This window comes from Sceloporus occidentalis, unplaced genomic scaffold (genome assembly GCF_023333645.1).
Source record: "Sceloporus occidentalis isolate IW3139 unplaced genomic scaffold, rSceOcc1.0.p SCAF_25, whole genome shotgun sequence".
Classification (NCBI taxonomy): Eukaryota; Metazoa; Chordata; class Lepidosauria; order Squamata; family Phrynosomatidae; genus Sceloporus; species Sceloporus occidentalis.
The window spans coordinates 3,976,756-4,001,290 of NW_028317005.1; the positions used below are offsets into that span (position 1 = coordinate 3,976,756).

The window sequence follows — 24,535 nt, forward strand, 5'->3', positions numbered from 1 at the left end:
AAGTTTATTACATTTCTCAGCAAGATATAAAGAGGTCTTTAGTGATCTAAAGAAAAAAAGCAGATCATTTACAAAATTTTAATTAAGTTCCGCTTACTGTGCGTATTAATTACAGATTTTTTGTTATCTGCCTTGATCCCTAAACTAAACATCTTTTGTTTTTGTTTTTTTAATTGAAGTTTCATCTTTAACAGACATGTGCATTATCCTGCCACTAAACCTGGATGAATAAAGGCAATGTTGCTTGTTCTGCAGATGTAACCGAGTATTTAAGACATACTCAAACCATACTTTGTAATAAAGCACATCGCAGTGCATCACGCAGCAGTACTTAGCTTAACAGCTCCCTCACAAAAGCAATTTATTACATGAAAGTTTAGAATTCAGTATATGTTTCTTCCGGGATTTGTGGTTTTACAGAGAGACGAGAGTATAAAGTTGCAATTAATCCTTAATTGAGCTCCCTGGCATGTTTGGCAGATCATTCTTGGTTTTTTTCTGAAGGGTTAATCCTGTGAAACAACACAAATGTTTAAGATGCATTTTTAGTTTCTATGCCAACATCCTATAGGTGCTTGCTTTTGTTTCACATGATTAAAATGTTACATGGTTAAACAAATTATGTCTTTGAAGTGTTTGGTAAGTCAGAAGTTCTGGGAATGATGTTTCTAATACAGCATTTTGCTCTAAAAATGCAAAATTCTGAAGAGTAGGTGGAGCGGAAACTTTAAACGTTCCTGATATCGATTGCCTACCTTCAAGAGCCAACATCTGTATTGATGGGTTTCTAGCTACAATCCCCCTGTGTTCTGATATAGGATATGCTATATTTCAAAATATATTTATCATAGAATTGGAGTTGTTTTAAGAGCGCTTAGTGAACCAAATGACAAAATTAATATTTCTTATCTAATTGCATGTGCTTTTGGGAGTGGAAATGTCTGTGATTTGCAGATATTATTAATCTTTCATTAGTTTATGGGGTTAATAATAAATGTAGTGCAGCCTACAGTTCTCTTTTAGGATCATCTTCCGTTTTTCCTTATAAATTCCCTGAGTGTGATTTCACTAAGCTGTCGGAGACAAAGAAGTTTATTGTGGTTGATCCATCCAAAACAAGATGGATTTGCTGGAGACTTCTGACTCAGAGTCTGGCCTGTGATCCAAGAGCATGGTGAGAGCCGTGCTGAGATGCCAAAAACTGGGGAGGTTCTGGACTTTAACAGAAAGCCTATTGGGGCTGCCTGGCTGATCCTTAAACACAATGTGTCATATGCACAGCCTTGGACAACTCCAAAAACCACTCCCCACACGTTGGCAGAAGCAGGAGGCAAGTCTGTAATTTTAGTGAAGATCATTGTGCATTGCAAACCTCTTGTGACCACTGTGCGTCTAGTAATTCACTTGGACCCTCCACACAAAACATGTTCTACACTGCTAAGTCTTTTTGGCCCTAATGCTAGTTGAGGCAACCTGGGTGATGAAGCAGCTGGAAGACTAAACTCATACATGAGAGCTTTATAAAAGATCCGCCAATGAGACTCTGTTTAAAATAACTCTTTAATAGCATAACACAAATAAGATTGTAGTAGCTTGCTAATGATGGCAACCAAACTGTTCCACTAACAGTCATTCTGAACTAATCGCCTGAATGCACTGTATGTATTTCAACATTAATACAACATGGAGAAAAGCACCAATTTCATGTGAAGATTAAGCATTAGATCACAGTAGTGTGAAGTAGGCAGTTTCTAAATGACTGTCCCCAGGACTTGGCCCATTCACCCTGAGACTCGGGTGCAAATCTGAGTATGACTGTGTAGCAAGGTTGATGAACATATGTCTAAAGTGATGTGTTATTGTGATCCTGCTGAGAACTTGCATGGTTAGCCATGGAACTTCTAGATTGTATATTTTGTTTCTGTAAGCCCAAATTGCTGTTATGCACTACTTGCCATATACGCTTTACCCATTGTACAGGGCAGTGAAATAAGATAACACTGTATAAATCAGTAAATATTAATAATACATTTGTCAATTCTAGTTAAACTCCTTTTAGAAAGGCCTTCCCTGTACCAGTTAGTCATGTACTGTTATCTACATTGGTTTAACATCTTGTGGTACCTTGCGGGTTCTCCTTCCACCCACAAGGTCAGGAAAAAGTCCAGAATAGCTATAAAGTACACAATGGAGGTTGGATCAAGCAACTCGCTTATTAATAATGTACTCCACCGACCAGTGGCATGTGGATTCATGTTGGATCAACTGCCCTTTCGGGGTTGGCAGGTATATGTTACACCACCTGTTAGGGGATAAATGTGTTCTATGAGATATATATATATATATAAATCCTCATTTTTTATTTTGTGCAACAACACATTTGTACAGACTGTCTAAGCCAGTTTCTATTGTAGGAAATCTCCTGCTGAGATCACTAGACAAATTTCTCCTTTTTTTGTTCTTTCTTGACACTTTCAGTTGAAATCATATGCTATGCTTGACGTTCCTTCAGTTGTATTCCTTGTTAAACTTTAACTTGTTAAAAAAAAAAAAAAAAATATCAAAATATAGCTGACATTATATAAATTGAAATTCAGCAAGCTGTTTAATGTGACCTTTAGAAAAGGAAATTATCACTTTCACTTTTTTTTTTAACCACTGTTTTTGCCTTTAAAAAATATAATAGATATCTTTTAACAAAGTAATATTTACAGTGCTGGATCATCCAACTAGTTTTAATATAAGACAAAGACGACATGAGTAGATAATGGCTCTCGCCATGGTTAACTGGAGTCCCACAGCCTTAGAAATGGCATTGTAACCCTTTCCAGACTGATAGTTCTCAATGCTTCTCATCTGATCATTTTGAGACCTTGTAGCCCACTTCACTTTGCAAGACTATTCAATTGGTATTTAGATTAAACAGGGCTGGGTGCGTCTAGTGAAATTTAATTGTTGTCAATTCAGTTTGATTAATTTGTTAAGTTAGTAACTAAGGGGGCAATTACTTTTTTCCATAGTGTCAGAAAGGGTTGGATAGCTTTTCTTCTATAAATCATCATTTAAAAACTGCATTTTGGATTTACTTGGGTTATCTTTGTCTAATAATAAAATTAGTTTCATCTGAAACATTTAAGTGTGACAAATATGCAAAAAATGAAGAAATCTAGTTAGCTTCCAAGCCCCCAGAGAACTATAATGTAAATAAATAAAGAGGGAGATAACATTCTGAGTTCTCATTTCCCTTCTAACCCTGATGATTGTATCAGTGAAAAGGACAGAGCTCTGAGCTGACAGGACAGTGAGTAGTATTGTACTGGCAGATCATGTCCCCAGGAGGATGAGAATAAGTCTGGAGAAGAGGAAGAGGTACACTAAAATAAGATGTTAAATCCAGAGCCTCTGAGGCAAATCCGTGGAATGCTCTGGGATTATCGTGACTGTGTCTATTATTTTACCTGTACAATTATATTTGAAGAAAATGAGCAGCGGGCCACCAGTGCCTGATCTCCCAATAGACAATCTGCCCCCTGGTTTAGCAGCAGGGGAACTACCTGCTGTCACTGCACGTTTGGAGTTATTTAACTGTTAACTAGATATACGGCAGTAGCATTCTTTTAAGTGCAAGCCCCAAGCAAAAGAAATCAATATGCAAGCAGTCTACGGAGGTGGTGCAGCATATTACATTATAAAAACCCAGAAAGAAATTGAAAATTAATTCACGTTATTGATTTTTCCATACGCAAGTGATTTTTTTTTAAAGCACAGTACACAGGACCTTGATCTTATGAAACTGTTGAATATTTATATTCTCTGATTAATTTGTACAATGGTGTTTTTGCAAGACTGTACTGCATGCCCCCACCAATCCTTAGAGTCTGAGGCAGTCCCGTGCATCTGGAGCCAACAGATAGTAGTGTGCACGGATACGAACAGTGCTACTTAAGACACAGTGTACTATGCCATCATTGTAGGTGTTAGGAACACCTATTTATGACAGCATAGAACATCATGTGGCCCTTGTGAGATGCGGTTCATTTGTCTCACAGAAGACATCATCCACACTTTGAATTTAATTTTCAATTACACTTTATGCTCATTCTCTACCTAACTGCCTCACATTCATACTCTTTCCCTCATTCCCTACCTTGCCCAGAGCCTTCTTTGTAGCTTGTACTGTGGGATTATGTAACATCGCATTACGTGACTTTGATGCATTCCCACCCCTGAAAATAATTTTGGTCCAGTAAGGAGGGTTATGGGTTATGCCCCCCCTCCCCCCTCCCCAGCCAGCCAGCCAGCCTGCCTGTCCCTGTATATGTATCGGAGGGAAAACAGAGCTAATGTTTTATTTATTGTATAATTCTACATACAGAATAAGGAGTAATATGTATATTCTGTGTGTAGGAGGGCACATGTAGAGAAGATAATAATATAGAGTTTGAGAAAGTAAAAACATTTAGAAATGTGTCAGTATTATTTTGGTGACAACAGATGGCATTAAAGGGGCACACACCATTTATATAGCATATTCTTACATAATGGTGTAAAACATATAGTGCTGTTATGCTCTGCTTGATGTAGACGCAGTCACGGTTCTGTGTTGCCATACCTCTATGCTTGCCTTAAAATCAGGCTCCAGGGAACGAGGATGTTGTAGAACTTCTCTCTGATACCCCATGACATTTTCTGGTTTTGGATTAGCTACAAGGAAATCCAAAGTGAGCTACCAGTTAAAAATCTGTGTGTCTTCCAAAGATAATTGTAATTTAAAAAAGAAAACCCAGCAATCATGATAGTTGGCCTGCCTACAGTTTTTCAATGCGATGTATATAATACATCGCAAACATACAGGGGTTAGTATTTCTAACAGTTAGTGTTAATCTTATGCCACTGTTCTCTTGTCTTACACAGCATTCCCTGAAGAAGTTACGTTTCCCGCGTTGATAGTGTGTGACTGTGATGTCACTACACATTAAGCAGCGATCAGCATATAAAGCAACCCATTCATGACAGTAGTAAAAGGACGTTCTAGAAAAAGTCTTGTGACTGTGCCTTGGGTACAGGCGTTTATGCTAACGACAGAAATGCCATTAACAGCAATTACTCTGGAAAATGAAATATGACAGCTCTCCTTTTCTCCATTTTTGAATCTCAGAGTATGTTGAGACTGCTTAAGAAATGTTTTGTCTCGGGGCAAAACCATATTCTGGAATGGTGAATATCTAGTGTCATGTACATTATACATGCACGTGTATACAGTTTGTAACGTATTTAATAAACATGGGGAGGGATGCACGTGTTTGATAAATATTTAGATAGAGGTGGCATTAAACTGGTCAGGAAAGGATGAACAGTGTAGTTAAAGTTGAAATAATCATAGGCAATATGAAGCTAAGTACCTTTAAAATAGTTCAGAACGGATATGGTTAAAAGTTAGTGCATTAGCAGCTGTTCCTCTGCATCTCTGATCTCACCAGATGGCACATTTGAGATGTTTGTTGAAGCTGATTAAAAATACATCTAAGCATAAAATCCTCATGAATGCTTACATATATGTGTTGGTAATTCTGTATCATATGTACTATTAATTCTGGAATATAATAATACGGTATAATATTTCTTAGGTGTACACCACTGTAAAAGTGGTTATTGAGTTATAAAAACGTACGTTCACTTTTTGGTAATTGGCCAACACTGTGAAAGATGGATACTTTGCATCTTCAGGATTTATCCTTCTATGTTAGAGGAACGAAGATATGTGCCAAAGTACAAGGAAATGAGTATTATGTCCTAAGACTATATGGAAGAAGTAATATTTTTATATATAAGCTAAGTTAGCATGTCTCATATATTGTAGATGAGCATTTGTCAGTGACCTGATTTAAAATGTCTAGAATTTGAATAATATCATATTGTTTATCCATGACTACAATTTCCAGGTCACATATTTTACTTAGTTTACATTCGTAGTCTTGAGTTCTTTTCAGACAGCCTTAAACGAGAAGTGATTACCTACTTTCAGACAAGCATTTTTACTTAGAAATGCTTGTCTATCAGATTGCTTGTGACTGTGAGGCTTAACAAGTTGTTTCCATACATTATTATTGTCTCATCCGGGCAATTTAACCTCCATTTCTATATTCCAAAACTTGTGAAGTAAAGGAGCACAGTCCTGCCTGTAGCAGCCGATCAGACTGGCATCTCATATTTTTAGATGTAAGGGACAATGTTTACGTCTCTGCATAATCTTCACTGCATTGTTTATAACAATATGTACATGGCACCTAGTTCAGATGTAATCCTGTTTTTATACGTGTATACCTTAGCACTCCTGATCTAGGAAACCAAATTCTTTCTGATATTTTTAATATTTAATGCAGCATAAAAAGGAAAAGTTGTACTGTCCATATTTCTCTTTAACTGAATTTTACAAATATCAGAAACGTATATATACAATACAGTATACATGATACAATAAGGGCAGTAAGTATATGTAAGAATGAGTTGCATGGATAAAATTCAGCCCTGGCATTGTAACCCTTTTAGAGCCAACCATGTATGGTTTTTGCTGTAGACCCCAGCAGCAAAAGCTGCTGATTGGCCATAGACTCTAATACAAAATTGAAAAAATACTATTCTAACCACCGAAGAAGAAGAAAAAAAAGATTAGTGCCTTTAGGCTGAGATCAGATGGCTTGTGATATATTGGCTTCCAATGGTCAATGGTCAGAGCTTTATGCAGGTCACTTGAGTTCCTCCACACCAAACACGTCAAACTATGTTTTTATTGACACACTCACAAAACTACCCAATTATGCTCACGCACACACAATTACACATTCATGCTCTCACACACACAATTACACGTTCATGCTCTCACACGCAATTACACATTCATGCTTACACACACGTACACAATTACACATTCATGCTCACACACACAATTACACATTCATGCTCACACACATATATACAAACACCCCCCCACCACACTTACCTCTCACCGCTCATGCAGCTTGCTATCCAGCTGCTCGCACACTGTGCAGGCATGCCTCTGTTTCACCGTGGGGACACATGACATAACGATACGCTTCTGTCTCCCCGTGCCGGTTCAAAATAGTTTAGAAAGAGGTTGCACTGTGCCCCCTATAGCCACAGCTGCAAGCTCTGTGACCCTTGTACTTACACCAGTGGCCCTCAGTCCCTGTCTGAGGGCACAGTCACTGGCTTACTTATATATGTAGCCTGTTTGGGTCAGCATCAAATTTTTTAAGAGATGCTAAAGATTCTGAGAAGTTTATAGTTTTCAGTGATGACCTCTTTTCTCGAAATAACTTCCAGAAAATTAACTTAATGAAAAGAAGAATGAATCTGGGAGGAGGTGCTGCTCTAAAGACAAATCCAGCTACATATATTTAGGACAGAAAAATGTCCTTCTAATTGTAACAAATGTGCCAGTAATAAGCAAGATGAGATATTATTGGGAAAGCTAGAAAATGCAATTGCAAGGAGTTTTCTAATCCGATTGCATGTCAGCCAGAGTAATCCATAGTAATTCAATATTCCTTTTATATCTGTAAATACCCCTACAAAGAGGATATGCACTATGCAGGAGTTAATATATTTGAGCCGCCTTTAACTAATGTTCCTGTCACTGTAGCTCTGAATTATTGGGTTTTGCCCTTGAAAAATGCTGCAGGGGACTTTACAATGATATTAGACAGTTACTCTTATTCTTAACACATGAAAAACAAGCAATAAAACCCTTTAACAGCTACTGATTCCCTGCAGATAAAGAAACCTACCTATCAGTGAGTAGCCCTGAACAGATCTTAAATAACTTGTATTAATACTAATAATGATAACCATGATACTAATGAGCAAATGATCCACCCTTTATTATTTCTTTGTGGAGGCAGAGTGCTCTGTGAAATGCCTTTTAACCCCCTTAATGCCACTCTGCCTCCAGAAATGCCTTTTTTAACCCTCTATACGCCACTCTGCCTCCTGAAATGCCTTAAACCTCCCTATATGCCACTCTTCCCCATAATATGCCTTTTAACCCTCTAAATGCCAGAGTGGCAAATAGGGGTATAAGGCATTTCTGGAGGCAGAGTGGCACATAGGGGGTCAAAAGGCATATCATGGGGCACAGTGGCATATAGGGTTAAAAGGCATATCATGGGGCACAGTGGCATTTAGAGGGTTAAAAGGCATACCATGGGGCACAGTGGCATATAGGGGGGTATAAGGCATTTCTGGGGCAGATGTGCATAACTGGGGGGCAGGTTGGAAAATAGAAGGAAATAAAACCAAAATATTTTTCTCAATCATAGCTTTTATTAAAAAAAAAATAGTTTAGATGAATTAACATTTACTGGTAAAACTTTTTTCCTATAGGGTCGTCTTATATTTAGGCTTTTTCTTTTTTCCTAAATTAATATTCAGATTTGGGGGGTCGTCTTATAATCGAGCAAATATGGTATTTTAACATTTTTGGTATCTATTATGCAGTTAGGCAGCATAGGTTATATACAGACATTTGGAAAGCCAATATTTGCCACTCCGCCCCCCAGATATGCTTTATGCCCCCCTGAAATACCCCCCCGATACTTACCAATGCACTCCCAGACTCCCTGGTGTCTAGCGGGGCTGGCCGTTGGACCCCTGTGCGATGTGCGCAGACAACCTCCGCTGCCAGCACTTCCGCCGGGAAGTCCACCAGCTGCCAGAGAGTCCCCTTGCCCGCAGCAGGGCTAAAAGAAAAAAAACACCCGCCTGGCACCCGGAACTGCATGTTCCAGGCGTCAGGCAATAAGAATTGCACATCCCTGCGCTAAACCCCGATTATAGGCCGTGCCCCCACCCCCCACTTAAATTGTGGGGGGAAACGTGTGGCCTATATTCAGGTAAATATGGTAATTATTTACCTGAATCGGGGATCTTACACGCATTTCTCCACTCATCTGCCCTGAATGTCTGAATTTGAAACTTATTTTAAATGATTTGCTGTTTTTTTGCATATTAACTGTGGAACAGCATCACACTAATACTTTTGGTATGTATATCTCTTTTTGGGCTCTTTTTTGCTTCGATTGAGTGCACTTCCATTCACTAAATATTTCACTATAAGGCAACACTTATTTGTCATGTGACATAAAAGCAAACATTTAATAGATTTTCCAATAGAAACGAAAAAAGTTTCTTAATGTTTTTCAGTTGTGTTGGTGTTTTTCTATTAACACCTTTAAACCAGGGAGTTGAGATCTGGAAGCACTAGCATCATCTATTCAATGTAATGTCCTGAAGTCATTTCCCTTACCCTGCCCAAACCAGTCAACGACAATCAGCAACTTAACTATAGGCTAGAGATAACTTAATGGGGAGGGATAATCGTGCCGTGCTTGATCAAGTTATGATATGGTATTGGGGAATGCGTTTTGAATGTATAAAATAAGATCTATGGTTTTTTTGAACATACATAAATGGCTTGTGTAATTTTTGAATGTATTCTAAAGGCATAGGTTGGATAGTTTTTTCCCTTGATACTTCTTAGCATTGTCTGCCTCTCGGTGTGTTGCTTTTACTAACCAACCATGATGCCTATTAATTTGAAACACTGAGGGAACAATTCACTATGCTGTTTAATTTATGGATGGAAAAAAGTCACTGCAGGAACAGAGGGGAAATGTAAAATAGAGCTTAAAATTGAATCCAAAAGAAAATGTTCCTGTTCACAAAATTGAAATCCATAATGTAATGGAGCTAGAATCACTAATGGAAAATACATTATTGATTAAAAGTATAAAGGAAAAACTATATTTTTCTGGTTTTCATGGTGTGATATCTCGTTTTTAATAGCAAAACATAAATAATATAAACTAAGCTTGATTTTCAATTTAATTTCACACGCCCCGTGTTTATGTAATTTTCTAATAGAATTTCAGACTGAGATGAGCTATGTCTAAACTGCTTTATTTATAAGGACGTTTTGAGCTAGTTTTGGAAGTTTGTGCTTATTGCTGTTATAAACCGTTTGCAGTAGTAATTTAAAAATTATTAGTAATAAAAAAATAATGAAAGGATTGTGGTGAGATATTCAAGAAACCTCATTTTAAATGCAAGAATACATCCTATTATCCTATACTAAGTAGGATAATACCAGTATAAAATGGCAATTTTCAAATGCGTTAGAGCAATAATTGGCTGTGTATAGTAAATTACTGGCCCACTGCTTGCTCAATGCGCCAGTTGGGCCTATTAGCTTTGTCCTTCAAGACTGCATATCCAACATTGACCAGAACAGAATGCGTACAGAGGACACCCAGTGTAAGATAGGTCCTGAGGAAGGCTGAGGGAGCTGTCCTTAACAAGGTGTAGCAAAAAAGTCCCATATCAAACTATTGATTATTTGTAGCCAGTGTGATTTGAATGCAAAATGTCACAGTCTGTTTATTACAGTAAATTGACATGTGTATGTCTGTAAAATTGGACATCTTAAAGCTTACTGTTGAGTAGTGGCCTCCTGGAGCATGTTTGGACACCCCAAATTCCGATATAGAAGCATCGGGGAACAAGTCCTTCCAGCTCTGTCTGATTCACATGCAGGCCCGGACTGGGACACAAAATAGGCCCGGGCATTTAAGCCCGAGCAGCCCATTTTTATTTATTTATTGTTAAAGCCCACCCTTCATGTACCATCTTTGCATTTACTCATTCACACAAATCATTAACACATTAATTAATGCAGTCTCACAAATCATTCAAGCAATTCATCCACACATGAATTCATTAATTGTCATACGCATTCACACAATTCATCCACACATTTATTCATTCATTCTCATACGCATTCACACTACCCCCTCTCCCCATCTTATCTGCCCCTTCTCACTATGTACCCCCTCTCACTATCTATCCCCTCTCCCCATTTCTCACTATCTAACCCCCCTCTGCCACTTCTCACTGCACCCCCCTCCCTCACCCTACTTACCTTGTTGCCAGAGCAAGCAGCAACTGCGGCCGGGCCCGCGGCAGGACCGGACTGACTGGGCCTATTCGGCCTCTACGGCCGCATTAACACAGGGCATAAGGGGCACCTGCCCCTTAAGCCCGCCGCAACTGCGACCGGGTCCGCCACTCTAAGGGGCCGGGAAGCCCCTCTTAGGGGTCTGCGGCCGCACAGGGCTTACATTAAAACATCGGTGGGTTTTTTTTTTTTACTTTATTTAACATCCTCCATGTTAAATAAAGTAAAAAAAAACTTTATTTAACATGGAGGATGTTAAATAAAGTAAAAAAAAAAAACCAAAAAACCCCATATGTTTTAATTTAAACCCTGTGCGGCCGCACACCCGTGAGGCCGGCCCTGGTGGGGGCTTCCCGGTTCCTTAGAGTGGCGGACCCGGTCGCAGTTGCGGCGGGCTTAAGGGGCAGGTGCCCCTTATGCCCTGGGTTAATGCGGCCGTAGAGGCCGCATAGGCCCAGTCAGTTTGGTCCTGACAGGGCTTATTTTAAGGTAGGGGCCTGGAGCTGCAGCTCCATCAGCCCCTAAATCAATCCGGCCCTGCCGCGGCCCGGCCCACCGGGCCAACGCCCGGTTTGCCCGATGGCCAGTCCGGGCCTGTTCACATGATAGGGTAGATTTTAAATGGAAAACTAGTGACATTCCGAAGTACTACCAGAAGAGCCTTAAGTGTTATATAGTTCTTTAAGATAACATATTATCTTAAGTATTTTTATGTATATGATAGCTGAGTGTCCCTTTTCAGTTAACTTTGTATGCCCTCTACAAATGCATGGAGTGATTCAGCAATGCTAGCGTCTTCCTGACAGTGATTGGATGTTTCAGGCATCCAAATTTAGCTGAGGGACAGTGCATTGCATCTCTGGAGCTGCAGCATGTCCTAAAAGTAATTGTTTTTTTTTCTTATTTTACATCAAATCACTTTAATATGCATTCTTTGATTTGCCTGGATGGGGCCCGAGAGTGTCCTTTTAATAGTTAAAGTATACGTATGAAAATAATGAGTGTGTAATGTGACCTTACTATAATAATAATGATAATAATAATAACCAATGTGTTGGAATAGTTGGGTCCTGTACATTGCCAGCTGAGCATAAAAGTCACTAAATGTAAGGGAAAAAATCATGTTATAGCATCTGGCATAAATATGAATGTAGCAGACTTTGATTCCTGAATTCTGTGATGTCAGATGGGTGGAACTTTCTCCCACATTTAATAGAGAAGTCTGCTTCACTACAATAATACATTGTGGCAAACAAGTCCTACTTTTTGAATGTGCTGAGAACATCCTGCATTGCTGAATGTGACTGGCAAGAACATAGCGTTGGAAGCCTATGTTTGCTTGTAGTAATACTTAATTGGAGATGGACAGGGCAACACTTTTAGGCTTGCTGGACGCTTCTGCAAGTGTTTCCATGATCCCCCACAACATATTCTGAAAACTTCACGACTCTCCTTTGTAGCTTGCCATCTTATCCAAAGAAGGATGGTAATTATGCCTTGGCGCTCACTACTTTGAAGTCTTTTGTACATGTGAAAATTGAGTTCAAAGTTCTTCAGAATTACACATATTTAGCAAGATGTTTTCTTTCCCCTAATGAATAATAAAACTCGCTAAGTGGAAATTAAATGCACAAAACATTGTGTGCTATGCAATCCCCAAAAGCGAAACCTCTCCTAAGATTAAAAGCCTCTTTGCTTGGAAAGATTTACTCTAGACTATGCTGACATTGTTATCTGTTTGCCAATTCGGGCCACTCACCAGTGTCTCTCCTGTTCCCACATCAATCCTAGTAATTACTTCTCCTCCCTTCCACACTTTCTGTTATTCCATCCACTATCACTTGTATTCTAAGCATTGTTACAGCTCTTACAAAAACTGGCAGTGTTACTTGTCTAGAGCGAATAATGTGGGTTATCAGGTCAGTATTCAGGCCCCATACCAATTTATTTCTTTTACTGAGTGATTAAATAGAAATGCAAGTTCTATGCAGGCTTATAAAGAAAACTAAGCATTTCACAGGTCAGTATACGCCGAGAAGAAGGATTGAGGAGAAAGGGACAGGTATAATTAGGTAAGCTGTTCTTTTTCCCAAGTGCCACTGAAACATAGCAATCCCAAGGTAAATAGCCCTTGGTCACAAACCAAAAGACCTCTAAATCATTTGTCATGGTTGAAAATAATCGTGAAGTGCGCAGTTTATTCAATTCACACTTAGATTTAATGACAAAGGCTGCGTAGGTGGCTTCTAATTTCTTTAAACCCCACCCCAAAGAAAATCTTTGTGTTTTTTTCTTAACAGTATTATGTATATACAGTAAATATATAGTTTTCTAAGTGTTTTTATATATGTTACTGGGTTTTATTCACCAAATCCTATGCCTAACCTGTGCTAAACTTTAAGTTTAGTTTGTGGAAGTTCATAAGAAATTATAAGTGGCAAAAAGGGGGAAACTTTAACCTCCTCTAGACCTATCACTCTTACCAAGGATAAGTATTTTCATTTAGATATTACTCTTTGTAATGATTGAGATACAACATTCCTAGAGAAGTATTAAGCAACTTACACATTTACATAGTGTATTGGGTTCTTCCATTCCTGCTACACAGACAGAAATAGTCATAGTTTCTATACATTTAAAAAACACTTTCAAAACCTTTTTAGTTGGGGTATTCCCATTTTGCTGTAGGAAGCAATTACCGCTCCCTCGTTTTAATTCCTGTTGTGTCTTACAGCACTCAGATGTGCAGGAAGTAAAAGAAGTGGGAGAATAAGCGAACAGGAAATGTGCGGCGTGTTGTGATCAGACCTGAACGAAATCATTGTGAATACTAGAAAATTTTCTTTTGTAGAGCAGAAATGAGTCTAAATTTGCTTTCCTTTTAAAAGAACACTTCAGCCACTCCTCTCATGTAAAATGCACATTCATGGTTCCTAGCATCGCTCTCATCGAAATCAAGTGCATATGTCAGTGCTGGGCCAACATCCACTTCTGTGCAGTAACGAGTTGGTGTGTGTGTGTATGTATGTATATAATATATATGATTGAGCCTAGGTACTGTATATCTTCAGCCTCCTTATAATTAAACGTGCATGTACTAGCGCAACACCCACCCACTCACTCTAACACAATACATTTGCTATGTACCTCCTCTGCCTCAAACCACTAACCCTATGCTTACCCCTGACACTTTAGCACCACACACTGATGCACGCACTCATGCTAACACCATACACTTACATACACATTACACACACGCTAACATCACACACATACTCTGTCTCCGGTTATCTACACAGCCCTCCCTCCTTACCTTGCACAGAGCCCTGTCTACACTGCAGCTTGCACTCTCCGTGTGAGCCATAGCGCTGCTGCCCTGCTACTGCTGGATTACGTAACGCAGTAGGCAGCTGATTTAGCACACCCCTGAATATGTATGCTGTCTATTTCGATTGGTAAGAAGAGTCATAAATCTAATTCTCAAACTCTAAAAAAAACATTCATACGGTACATTGCAATATTGCCTTCTACATGCATTAAACCTGAAGACACACATTTGGTATGCATTAATATGTGTAAATAACATCACCTAAAGGATAGCTGGCATACTATGGTAAAGCAAATTTTTATACTGGGAGTTATTGGAAATGTTTAATACATAACAATCCCAATCCATGTAGCACACCCCTTTAAACTTCAGTAAACCAAATCAAGGCAAAACTCTAAACTGACAAACAGGTTCAGGTATCACGCCTTGCTGAGAATTTCACTGCGAATGGGATATTTAGGAATAAAATAATATTATAGGAGGTGTATAAATGAAATCAGTTTTGCTGCTGGATGCATGTGTAAGCAGGCAAATACGTTACACTTATGGCACAGTTCTTCTAGTCATGGCCATAACTTCATAGGCCAAAAGGGTCTCCTGGTCATCTTAAACTGGATTCATGTCCTACCTCCTCCACCTTTATCAAACTTTGGGTGCTTTGCAACATCATCAGGTAGGAGGCCAGAGTGTTTCTCTCAAAAGGCAGGATAAAAATACACTATCCACAGTCTCTCTAACCTGTTTTCCTAACCTTCCCCTAACATGTTTTTTTGCAAAGGTTCAGAGCTCTGTCAAAAAAGGCCTACTAACTTGGTTGTATTTATTGATCTGTATCTTAATCCCATAACATCTGTGTTTCTTGAGTTACCTATAGGGACTGGGTGAATTTTAATCAAAGATTGTCTCAAACATTTCACTAAGGGATTAACTCTGCACCAGCAGATTCATTAGCACTAATACAATAAAGGGAGAATACAAGTGTCCCATACAGCTCCACCAACCAAACATGCATATTAAAGTATTTTGCATGTACTCTAATGTGCATTATTTAACTTGTTAGGAACAAAAAAGTCACTTGCCTTTAAGTGAAGCTGCAGCTCCAAACGCTGCCCCACCCAATGGTCTGGTTGTTACTCCATTTTTGGCTGCTTAAAGCAACAAGTCAGTCACCCCCCCGGAACTCTCAAGCAGACCTTCAAAAAGTTTCCAGAATATGACTGTGACATCAAAACATAGAACTGTGAAGCAAGAGGGTCCACAGTCAAGTTGCAGCTCATGTAGAAATATTTCTTGGGTTTTGCACATTTAAAGTGGTGGTATTGTATCCAGGGCTAGCATCAAAAAGAAGCTCTGGCACTTTAAGGCCAGTAGCCATTAAATTACGAGCTTGTTACACGGCCGCATGCTATGCTCTTACGTTCGTGCTGTGTGCGCCCGTACAGTAAAGGGGTAAATCCCACGTTAGCAGTAGTAAAGTTAAGTAGCCCACATCATCTGACATTTCCCTGGTTTGCCAGATGACCACTCCATACCTGATCAGCAATAGAAGTATGCATATCAACATAGATTTTTACCACTGTGCTACCATGCACTTACACAATACCCCCAGGGGTCTCTTTTGGCCAATTAAAATGTAATTGCTGTGCAAGTTTCTAATCCTGACCTGATCTACGGAATGAGATTTTTTATTTTTTTTGTTAAGATTATGCAATTTATTTGTAAGGCTATTATAACACAAGATAATCTGTTAGCCGTCAACTATATCTGTAACATGAGCCACGACACCAATTAAAATGTGAAACCCCAGTGTCAGCTGCAGTTAGCAGTCCGGCGATAATTAGCTAGCAGGATATGTATAGACACAAAACATGGTAGTTGCACAATTAAACATTTTATTGCTTTAAAACAGGTATTAAATTGAGAAGTATGGTTTTCTGCTGAATCTGGAAAAAATCAGACAAACATATGGGGATATAACCAATGAGTTGGGTCTTTTACACCTATTTCATATTAAATTAAAAAGTGACTATATATTCTACCATCAAGCAGATGCTTGAAGGGACACTACAGACATTATATGTACTATAATGTATATGTTAGCAGTGGGGGCCCTTTACAATTTCATGGTGCCCCTGCCAGATTCTGTCCCGCTGTGGGCAGGGGTCTGCTCGCAAAATCTAGAAGAAGCTGCTTCTACATCAGGTTTTGGTTTTTTTCATTTTTACAGAGCACTTTAACATGAATTATTTTTAGTGGGGGTGTCATAACTGTCCCTTTAAGACAATGTTAAATCTATAAGGTCCCCACCTTATCCTAAAACCTTCCCTGTGTGATCATTCTTGACCTGAATTTAGGGTGAAGTAAACTAGTCGCCGGCATTTCCGATGAGCTCACTCACACCGTGTTGTGCCATTTTGCCAGCAACAGTTATGTGGAAAATGACGTTTTTTATAAGCAGCCTGGTACGTGTCTGACTGTCGCCTGCTCTCTCACATCTGCAAAGCTCACATTGTTTGTGTATGATGTCACGAGCCAGAATACTGAATAGTCCCAGTATTTATTGTATGACCTAAATCAACTGGAGCTGTTCTGCATTGCCCACGTTTTATAAGAAAAACGGATACAGCCATATTGGGCCAAGAGAAGAGGGAGTCCTAGTTAATACCCTTTATTGAGACAACACATATATGTAAAATTATAACAGCTTTTGGGACCTCAGAGGTCTCATCTTAAGATGGACATTAACGTGTATTATACTGATGTTAAAACATTTATGTTTTGTTTAGTGTAGTGCAGTTTAATGTTGCCAGAGTGTGTATGTTTTGTATATCTTTTTTGGATTGGTGTCACCTGCTTTGATTCTACTTTCTTTCTGTTAATAAAACATCAGCTGTCAGGCAAGTCCTTGTCAAACGTTCTGTATCTCATTGGGGTAACTGATTTGATCAAATCTATTTATATATTTTTTTTAGTTAAAAGAATCTAATTAAAATTTGAATGGGTCTTTTAACCATTTTATCCTATTTTATAGATGCTTAGTTTAAGGGAAATGATGCTTTTCAGCATATGAAATAATCTTACGAATGCAAAAAAAAAATGTCCCTACTTATTTCTCTGTATTTGCGAAACCACATATTCAAGTGTACTTGATATATTTGGTTGTATCTGCGTGTAGATTACACAAAGCCCGTGAAGGGAACAGCTAAAATGACCCTCATTATTATTGTGACTGAGGGTCATGGTAGTTATAGACTGCCTGCCCTTTTGTTATGATATGTAGGTTATGTTATGGGTGCTGCGTCCCAAAACGCATATTCTATCATGTTAGAATGTCCGATCCTTTACTTTTTACCATGTAAATTGACTTGAAATAGGGGTGTTTCCAACTGACGTCGGCGGGAACGGCCCTAACATCAGCGGTACCTCCCTCTGATGACAGGTGATCGCCCACCATCGTCAATGGTACCGCCGTCATCAGTGGGCAGTCCTGGCCGCGTCCCGCAAGGGAAGGCTCCGGGTAGCCGGAGGCCAAAAGTTCCCAGGTATGCAAATGGGTCTTCTGAGTGACTAATAGATATGGGAAAAAGCAAACCTACATTTGGCCCAACATGAAGACAATGCATAATTTATATGTGGTTGGTTGCGTATAGTGATGCTTCGACTAGTTTTTCCCCCCCACAGTTTTATAACCTTAACAATTTGAACAGATACCTCAAGCCGATATTAACGCACACTGGGCCCCCCCTCACAAGCACCTTCCCGCAATGGTGTGGCCCCGTCGCTCAGCTCCTGACAAGTCCCAAAGCCTATGCCGTAAGTGAAAATTGTTTATTAATCTATTGTTATTGATGTTTTTATTTTTTAAATTTCACTTTTGGTGATCTTTTTGTTCTTTTGTTTTCTTTTGCAATAATCAGAATTCAGGAAACAGGACACACACCCCGAGACTCTCAGTAGCATTTGTAAATTAAAAGGGTTGCCAAACGTACTCTATCTAGACCAATATGGAAGATAGCAACATGAATACCTAATTCTAGAACAATAACAGTCTTAATTGGTTAAGGAAAAAACACTAATACAGCCAATAGCCATACCATGAACTTTCCGAGGCTAAATAGAAACTATAAAGCCTCTTCAATCTTAAGGAAATTCTAAAATGTAGAAAAGAACTGCTGTTTGGAGCCAAGCTGTCAGTGTGCCGGTCTCCTTTAGCATGGTATTATACGTTAAATCACGTTACATCTATCCATCTATCTGGCTATACTTTGGTATGTTCATGGCAGCCAACGACCCATTTGTCCCCCAACTTTCTCCGCCATATGTACTTTACAAAGTTTTATACAGTGTGGGGATTCACTGAGTCTCCTCCTTTATAGTTAGCACGTCTTTGATGTGCTTCTCAACATTGGGACCACCCAATATTTTAATCATTTGGAAAGCCTGCAGAATTTTCGTTCCCACAATAATACTTACAAGAGGGGCTTCCTAACCAGTCATCTCATATAATGGATGCCTCCTAGTGCTCACATGTAGCGTTATTTAAATAGCTCCAAAGGTAGCTGAATATAGCAAAGGTAGGCACTATTCAATAGGGGCACAGTAATATTGTAGCTTGAGGACCACAAGAGAGAAAGGAGGAGGGCTGAATTCTAGTAATATTCTGCTAAGTTCCTTGAAGTGGCAATATTGGAAGGGTTGCAATTGAAGTACTTCAGTATCTTTACCTGCAACTCGTGAAATGTGTGATATCAGTCAATGAATGGGGAATATAAATCTAGGCAAGGCTAAGTGACAGCTCAAAACCTTTGGTTTTTGGTGTTTGGCACTGGTTGTTTTGCCAGGGCATGGATAACACAAGCTACAATGGTCAGAGAAGATAAGTCACATGGATGAAGATGGGACACATGTTAGCCAGAGTTGTTATTAGTAAAGTGTGAGGAATGTTGCTAATGAGCAAGTTAGAGTCTTGTAGGTGAAAGAGTTGCAAGTCATGCAAGATGTAGAGGAGGAGCATAACTGTGGACATTTTGTACGTTAGGAGTTAAAGTTAAAATGTATTTTGAACAGATAAATAATGTATTTGCAAACAGTTTGGAGTAGTTTAAAGGCAATATTGTGCAACACAATCAGATTACCAAATAAGATAATTAGATTGCCAAGAAATAGTGGCACAGGCAACAGATGACAGAAACGTTGGGACCCTGTAGGAGGGGGATGTTAGCAAGAGTAAGAAAGATTGGATAAGTGATGATAAGAGAGAGCGTGTTATTAAAGCATATTTAAAGACATATAAAACCATGCTATGTGTCAAACCATTCTTCAAGAGATGGGTAAGGAATGTCAAAGAGGGAAGGAGTGAGAGTTAATTATATGTTACAAAATCATGTCAAGAATGTTGTTTTCCAATTAAATGAATGAAGAGTCCTCCCCTTAGCCATTGGGTAATGGGGCATGTTTTGATTTTGAAAAAATCAAGATGGATGGGCCCAGTCTAGCCCTTGGATTGGGTTGTTGAGTTCATGATATTAAAAAATCAACTAAACAGTGAGGTAGTAGGCTATTTTAAGAGTACTCCATTATTTTCTTATCAAACCACATGGCACAGGCTCTATTTTATTTTACTGCATGCAAATCAATGCAGATTTATTTATCTTTTTACCAAACAGGAAGAACTAAAGAATGATGACACGGACTGCATAGTAAACCATGATGAACTAACTGCCGCTTATGAAGAAAACACTTTAGCCTCAAATCTATCACCAACAATGCAACATCCACGAGAGGAGAGGGAGGCCGCACAGGAGGAGGCCAGAGAAAATGTGAACGAAGGAGATCTTGGGTTGGGAGGATATGCATTTAAACTTGATATTACTTCTCATCAACCTCATCAAGAGACATCTGGTGGAACCATGCAGTTATAATAGGATGTTGCAAACAGAACCTATATATATTCTTTATTCAAGGTGTCCTCACTCCTGGACATAAAATTACTTTATATCGTAGGGGAAATATTTCTTTGTTTACATAATCAAAATCCGTTAACCATGGTGTGTTGATAATTTCTATGTGTTCCGGAATACATTTTCCATTGCCTTCATTCATTCTTTGATGTTGGATGGAGGAAATCGGGGTCCACAAAAGCTTGTGTACATGTCCAATACAATTCCTTAATATGTGTGTGAGTTTCCAGCAGCCATGTACATATGATTACTAGGTGTCATGTTAATCAGGGCTGCAGACTAGAGGTGAAAGCCGGCAGAAAACCTTCGCTGTAACTAATTCGTTTCCCTAGTTAGTTGCATCATGACGTTTCAGGAAGTAAGTTGAGTTGACACATGAGGTATGACATTCAGTGAGCATATATTTAAAATTCCTGCGTTATTTTTTGTTGGTCTTGGCAACCCCATTTGGGATTTCCCCAACAAGTAAATTAACACGAAATATCCTTGAATTCTATTGTGGAAAGAAAATGCTTGCCCTGGTTCTACTGCTTACTTGCATATCATCAGAATGTAGCCTTACATCTGGTGGGGTGCATGCTTAGATAGATAGATAGATAGATACTTGGATGGTATGATTAAACAAGTGACTTCCAAGTATTTTGTCACTGAGAGGAAGGCTCTTTCTTATATTATGTTTAAGGATTGGGTATTGACGAATAAGAAATAAAAATGTTTATTAAATTACCTACCATCCCAGTAAGAAATTCATTCTGTATGAATTAATTCTTAATTGCTCTTTACAGGCACAAATTAACGAAGGGCAGTCTTTTCAATGCATTTTTGTTGTTTTCGGGATGTTCATTTTTAATTCTTATATTCCGTATACTCGAATATAGGCCGCACTTTTTCCCCCCACTTTAAGTCTTTAGGATACAGATCCCCCGCAGCGGTGCAGGGGACCTGCATCCTACTCCCCGATACGCTCAGACAGCCTCCCCTGCCAGCACTTTCCACGGGGGGGTGCCGCCACGGGAGGTTGTCTAAGCGCATCGTGCGGATGGTCCGCACGATGCGTTTTACCTCTGCCCCCAAGACTTACCAGAGGAGACTCCCGGGTGTCTTGCGGGGCCGGCGGGGGACATCTACGCAATAAGCGTACACAACTGTACACGGCTGAGTGCCGGCACCGGAAGTTGTGTACGCGTATTGCGTAGATGTCCCCCGCCAGCCCCGCAAGACACCCGGGAGTCTCCTCTGGTAAGTCGGGGGGGGCAGAGTGGCAGCATATCTCGGGGGGGGGACAGTGGCAGCATATCTCGAAGGGGGAGGAGGACAGTGGCAGCATATCTCGAGGGGGGAGGAGGACAGTGGCAGCATATCTCGAGGGGGGAGGAGGACAGTGGCAGCATATCTCGAGGGGGGAGGAGGACAGTGGCAGCATATCTCGGGGGGGGGAGACAGAGTGGCAGCATATCTCGGGGGGGAGACAGAGTGGCAGCATATCTCGAGGGGGGAGGAGGACAGTGGCAGCATATCTCGGGGGGGAGAGACAGAGTGGCAGCATATCTCGGGGGGGAGACAGAGTGGCAGCATGTTTTTTTGGTGCTTTTTTAAAGAAAAAAACTTTTTCTTTAAAAAAGCACCAAACTTTTAGGGTGCGGCCTATATATGGGGGCGGCCTATATCCGAGCCAATACGGTATTAAAAGGATTTTACATTCACATGGTATAAATTTTAAAAAATACAAGTTGCTGTTGAGTAGTCTCATTCAACCTTGCTGGTTGCCTCACTTACTTATTTAGAAGCACACCATTAACTCAATGGTGTTTGACAGAATATTCAAATTGCTTCATGAACTGCCCGGGGGGCAAACAGCATTAACCTTTTAACAAGTTTTGTCAGCTCTTAAGTGATCTTAAGAAGTGGAACATAGGGAGATATGACTTCTTATCCTGGCACTCAAAATAAGGAGAGCTGCTGCGGATGTGAGCCCAGGGGATGGCTGGGGGTGCTTTCCTGGGTCAGACCTAGGAGAGCGCTCAAGATAAATGCATTACTGTTGATATGCTGATTTTTATGAGAGAGGTGCTCTGCATTCAGTCCTTCTCAGAATACCTCCATTCTAGAATTGTTCTAATCAAAGATGTACGTAATCAATTAATACTGTCTGTCATGGGTAATGTGTGATTATCCTGGAAGCCCATTGCAGTTGTAGGCTTCAAGGAGTAAAGATCAACACTTCCGTATTTCATTCTGTAAGAGATGCCTTCTGTACAAAAATAATTACAGGACTTCATTGTTTTTAGTTTCTGTTGCTGTGACCAGTACTGTGTCAATATACTGTCCTTTGAGCAGCTATATCTCTGTATGTAGCGTCAATTACAAAGTCTTGCTCCCCTGTGTGGTCTTCAAATGGTTAAACTGACTTATGTTAGCCAGGCTCAATTAGGGTCAGAAATCATTTTCAACCTTGATAGCGCTAACAATCCTTTGCAGTATGTCAAAGACAGGCTATACCTGCTAACACACACACGATCTGTTTGTATTCACAGACTGATGTCACTGTGGTCCTAAGTTCATTCAGGACATTCCAGGAGCGTCCAGTCACTCCATGTCATGTGGACAGTGGACTCCACATGTTTTCCCCTCATAAATACATCTGACCTTTGTTTTCTACTAAATCTACTTTTAGAACCAAAGCTGTCATTTATCCCACTTGTGAAAGCTAAGCACTTATTCTTGATTACAGTGTAGTCAACCTGTGGTTAACTGCTTTAACCTTCTTTATGTTCTTCAAATATAAAACCATTTTTGTATCTCACCTAGATCTATAATTTATAACATGTAACCTTAAAAAAGGGACTTGGATCTTTCTGCTAGGATGAAAATAATTTTAAATGTATAGTTAGTAAATGTACAAAAACAAAACTTCAAAGAAGCAGCAAACCAATGAATGCAGGATTACAGTAGAACTGGATGAAAGGTCTCCATCCTTACTAGGAAAAGGGTTCATTTTTTTTCGGCTTTAGTTTTCCGGTATCCCAGTTTGTTACATAGAGCTTTTCAGTGCTTTCTTAGTGAGAAAAGAAACAAATATGTAGAAAGCAGTTCAACTAATGGTTATTTCAATTGAATAGTGGTAGCAATGTTAACCCTTTCAATGCTGGTCCATATTTAATTAGTAACAAAAATAAATCCAGGCTACCCCAGTGCTACATAAACTTTAGTAATTGGTATAATTAGACCTAAACTTATAAGAAACTTTTTTGTGCAAGTGAGACTTTTTTTGAGATTTTCTTAAGGATCCCAACATATTTTGGCTATAGCAAGAGTAACTTACGATGAGCTCTACGCATTTTTATGTATGTTTTAACTGAATTTAACTTAATTTGTCAGTTCCTTTCATCTAACTTAGATGTGCTGACGTTTGTGTTGATCTTATTAGGCTCACAGTGATTTAGACTCGGAGGCAGCACACACTAGGATTATAAATAAATAAATATATTCACTAAATGTGTACAGTGGTACACATTTCAGCGGTTACCGGTTTTCAGATTTGTGTCCTGGTAGTGGACATGAGTACCGGTGAGTATACATAAAGACAGGTCCTGGAAAAACTATTATCCCAGTATAGTGTGTACAAACTCAAACACATTTCAGGTAGAAAGATCCTTGCACACAATAGTGTTTAACACGATAAATTATTTTGGATTTATCTTGATCATTATGTGGGCCTCCAACATCTGATTTAGAATTAGAAATCTTTCCATGTATTGTAATCCTTGACTGCCAGATTGGTGAGCAATCCTCAGGTGGTTATTCATAAAGATTGATTATGGAATGGTTTTATCACCATGGCAGCCAATGGAGCACTTCAATAAAAGGAATATTCTACCTGCTGCTATGACAAGAAGGGCATATTTTTAATTGTTGCTTCTGAATTGCTTTGCAGAAATAATCCTCATTATGTTAATTGTACATTCGAACTACTGTAATGTTCAATGTATTTTTTTTTTCTTTTAATTGCTTTTGGTTTAAGTCAGCAATAGTTTGATATTGAATGTATTTATTTTGTTAAAATTCATTTAACTCCGTCCTTCCATGCTGGGTGATCATGTTTTCCAGTACAGATGTACGTTTCCGTATTGCTGACCAGCATATGCACGGTGCTGCCCTTTAGTATGTGGTATGTAGAAACTAAAAATCTCACATACTACACATGACCAGGGCCGG

General features: G+C 39.3%; 1 protein-coding gene across 1 annotated transcript in view; it reads left to right on the forward strand.

Annotated features, from left to right (window-relative positions):
* LOC149300270 (sodium/hydrogen exchanger 9-like) overlaps nucleotides 1-20,281 on the forward strand; it is a 261,467-nt gene extending 241,186 nt beyond the window's left edge. Inside the window, exons 15-16 of the mRNA XM_089485270.1 lie at nucleotides 18,068-18,173; nucleotides 20,027-20,281. Coding sequence (XP_089341396.1) covers nucleotides 18,068-18,173; nucleotides 20,027-20,281 — 361 coding nt within the window. The remainder of the gene's footprint in view (nucleotides 1-18,067; nucleotides 18,174-20,026) is intronic.
* Nucleotides 20,282-24,535: the final 4,254 nt, after the last annotated feature.